The 3,496-nt window shown below is 48.1% G+C and overlaps 1 protein-coding gene across 1 annotated transcript in view; it reads left to right on the forward strand.

The window, feature by feature from the left end:
- SGCE (sarcoglycan, epsilon) overlaps nucleotides 1-3,165 on the forward strand; it is a gene marked incomplete at its 5' end in the record, with an annotated part of 19,707 nt that extends 16,542 nt beyond the window's left edge. Inside the window, 3 exons of the mRNA XM_009874194.1 lie at nucleotides 542-585; nucleotides 1,374-1,408; nucleotides 3,115-3,165. Coding sequence (XP_009872496.1) covers nucleotides 542-585; nucleotides 1,374-1,408; nucleotides 3,115-3,165 — 130 coding nt within the window. The remainder of the gene's footprint in view (nucleotides 1-541; nucleotides 586-1,373; nucleotides 1,409-3,114) is intronic.
- Nucleotides 3,166-3,496: the final 331 nt, after the last annotated feature.

Here is a 3,496-nt window from a genome sequence, read left to right on the forward strand (position 1 = left end):
GGTTTTTGGTGAGTGAGGGGCCAGAGCCTTTCCCGAGCCGTCCAGAGAGCGTTTCTCCACTCTGCTACGTTCCAGCCCTTCATTGCTTCCCGTAAAAGCAGTCGTAGTATCTGAGAGCTGTCGCGCTTCGGCACCGGGCAAAAATGTAACTTTGCCTTGAGAAATGAATGGGTCCAACACCTAAGACGAGCTGATCCCTCATTCCAGAGTCAATAATTAAGTTGCAAATACAGTCACCTTCTCTGTATTCATCGCAACCAAACTTCCTATAACATCAGAAGCCTGTGGTGACTCGTTTCTTCTGTCATTTCACCGAGTCTGAGCCTGTGAACCTGGTTTACAAGTGAAATAATAGGAACTACCCTTCCGTACTCGTTTTCTTTCTTTCGTTGACTTTGCTAACCTCTTGACAACTTTATTTACATGGTGAACATGGATTATTGCTTCATAAGCAAAAAGAAAAGAGGTTTAAATACTGAATTTTGATGCATAATACGCTTTGGACTTTGCGTGGAAGCCTTAAAGATATTGTTTCTTGTAGGAACCTGCCACATCAGACTCAGATTCCACAGCAGCGGAGCGCAGGTTAGTACTGAGAAAATACTGTAACTCTTGGAGCAACTAGTGCAGAGGAATCCCTGGTCCAAACGCAGTCAGTCTGTGGTCAGGGAAGCGTCCCAGCACTGTCGGTCCAGAGTCTGATCGTTAGTAAAATATCTGGGATGGGATTGACTGGACAAGTAGGAGAAACGCTGCCTTAGGACTCAGCAGGAGACAGTGGAATCTGGCATGGCCAAGTGAGAAATGATTTTCTGTTGGAGCATGAAGCTACAGCCAGATCCCCCACCCCAGCCCTGCAGTTGCGCTGCTCAGATCCGCTAAAGCTTGAGTGAAATCGGAATTTCTCATTCCCAGCAGGACTAGTTGAGCTCTTCCCTGCTGTTCCTAAACATAGAGAGTTCATTCTGGGGCACGTGGTGAGGCACAGATCTGTGCTGCAGGTGTTCCGTGCCTTGGTCATCACTTCTGCACGATTTTCACAAATCCTCACGCGCTGACTGAGGCTGGGAATGATCCCTCAGGGTGTCAGCTCAGGCCGATTGTTCTCTCTAGGTAGCGTATCCGCGCTGAGAACACGCCACAGCCTGAGCCTGTGAAAGGGGAGAAGGGTCTTACACGGAAAATGTAGAGGCCAGAGTTTAATTTTTGAATATTTGAAGAGGTATTTAGGTGAAACTCGAGTTATAGACAGGCATCCTGTATGACGGGAACTCCAGCTCCAAGAGGAAGGCTTGTTTTGCTTAGGAGGTACAGAAACAACTTTCTTTTCATTCAAAACCCTTCTTCTTCATTACTGCTTTCGGGGATTAAAGGAGAATTTCGCATGACAACATTTCAAAGATTTGAGGCAAGTATATAATAGACGCTTCTGCCCGTGTGGGATTGTTTTTTTGTCTTGTTATCTGGAAATTAAAAAATGTTTATTAAAAAAAAACAAGCAAACCACCCACCGCACACCTGACTGCAGCTCTGCTGGCTTGGCTGGGTTTGTGCTTCGTTACACGTGTGGGGGAACAGGTGGGTGCCCGCGGTGGGTCGGCCCGGAGCTCAGCTCTGAGCGCTCCCTGCCGCGCGCCTTGAGGGGGCAGAATGGAAATGTCACACGGGTCAGCTCTGCTGCTGGGACTGTGCTGTTACAAGAGTTCTGGGCTGTCTCGCAGTAAAAAAGAAGAAGATGCAAAATCACCCGGTCGTTCTTGCCAGCAGTGAGAAATTTTTTCAGAAGGTAGGAAAGACCTTGCAAATTGTGCTGATGAGCTGCTGTGGAAACAGACCTTAAAAATCCTCCCGTGCCTGTGAGTTGTGGAGTACGTTGGGGTGGTAGAACACACCTGTTCTCGCACATTCGTCACAGGTGCTGCCCCTGAGGGGCTCTCAGGAACCGAGGGGAGAGAAAATGTATTTGGGACAGACAGTGTTGCCTCCTCTTAGTTGGCCCTGACGCTCGCCTTTGTGACTCCGATGTGCAGACGACGCTGCAGACACTCTGTGACACGATGGCACGTGCTCTTGCAGTTGTCTTCTGAAAGAGAGCTGTGACTCGAGTTGGTGGAAGGTTAGAGTTTTAGAAAGTTATTATTTAAAACAAAATTCAGGCACTCCTAAGATGTATTTTTTTTTGTGGTATCAGTCTGAACTTAAAAATCAATTCTGTGCATTTGTTCAAACTAGAAATTTATAGAACTGGTAGTATCAGTCTGAACTTAAAAATCAATTCTATGCATTTGTTCAAACTAGAAATTTATAGAACTAAAACCCTTAAGGCCAAAAACGTGATAGAACTAGACATTATTTAATTTTCCTCCTTTCCTGCAGAGAATTCCCAATGACATACTCGGGATTGTTGGTCAGTCACCACTGAAGCAGCTCTTTCTGTTGTAAAGCTTGAGCAGGCCGTACGTAGTAATCTGAAGGGCAGACCTGCTCTGAAGGAACTACCCGAATCCCCAGTAAGAAACACTGGACGTTTGTTTTGTGGAACCTTACGTAAAAATGCAGCCTCGATAGCTGTCGTAATGCTCGACCAGTTCCAAAACAAAAATGTAATTGGGACGGAATTGTATGAAGGGCGACAACTCCCATCGGAGGTGTTTGTTAATGGCGCTGCTGGAAACTGCTGCTGGTCTCCAGTCCGAGAAGGTGCATTTTACCTTTCACAGCTGCCTCTCTGTCCATCGGCTGCTCGCAGGTGCTCAGGTGAGCAGGTTTATAGGATGTTCCTCCAAGGCACGAGAGTGCCCAGTGCCCGTGCGCCGCACTGAGCTTTCCAGTGGCAGCTGCGCAGACTCCCTGTGGAGGCTGTCGGCTCCCAAACAGACAAATAAGCTCTCGGTTAAACCATCCCCTCCCTTCCCAGAAGCAAGCGAGCGGCGCTGGTGCGGGTGTGTGCCCTGTTTTGCCCCACCGTGTACTCGTACCGTTTCTCCAGCGTGGTTGTTGCTCAAGGCCCAGCGAACATTCGTTACGTGCTGCTCTACCGGGGGACAGGTCAGCGCTGGGAAGGCTCACCTGCCCCCGGCCCGCCGGCCTCTCTAAACTCTCATCTCTTTGCAGGTAAATGGTATTCCTGAGGAGAGGAAACTAACAGAAGCGAGGAATTTGTAATCGGAGAAGGAGCAGTTTGTCTTATTCCCTTACCCGCTCGGCTTGATGCATGAGGTGTTTTCTTTCCCTGGTGCCCAGCGTGCATGTCCCCAGCGCTCAGATGAGTTCAGTGCCAGAGCACAAGCCCTCCCGTGTAACCCACCTGCTGTAGCCTTTTGTACTTGGGACATTTTTGACGATTTGTAAACACCGATAACTTTTTATATTTGTTACGTTCCGGTAAGATAATCTTTCCAATGTGTGTGTTAATAAATATCAACCTTCGTCCTGTCTCGTGATCTCTCCTGGAGGTTTTAACGGGGGAAATCAAAACTTGGAAGGAAGCGCCGGG

This window comes from Apaloderma vittatum, unplaced genomic scaffold (genome assembly GCF_000703405.1).
Source record: "Apaloderma vittatum isolate BGI_N311 unplaced genomic scaffold, ASM70340v1 scaffold1208, whole genome shotgun sequence".
Classification (NCBI taxonomy): Eukaryota; Metazoa; Chordata; class Aves; order Trogoniformes; family Trogonidae; genus Apaloderma; species Apaloderma vittatum.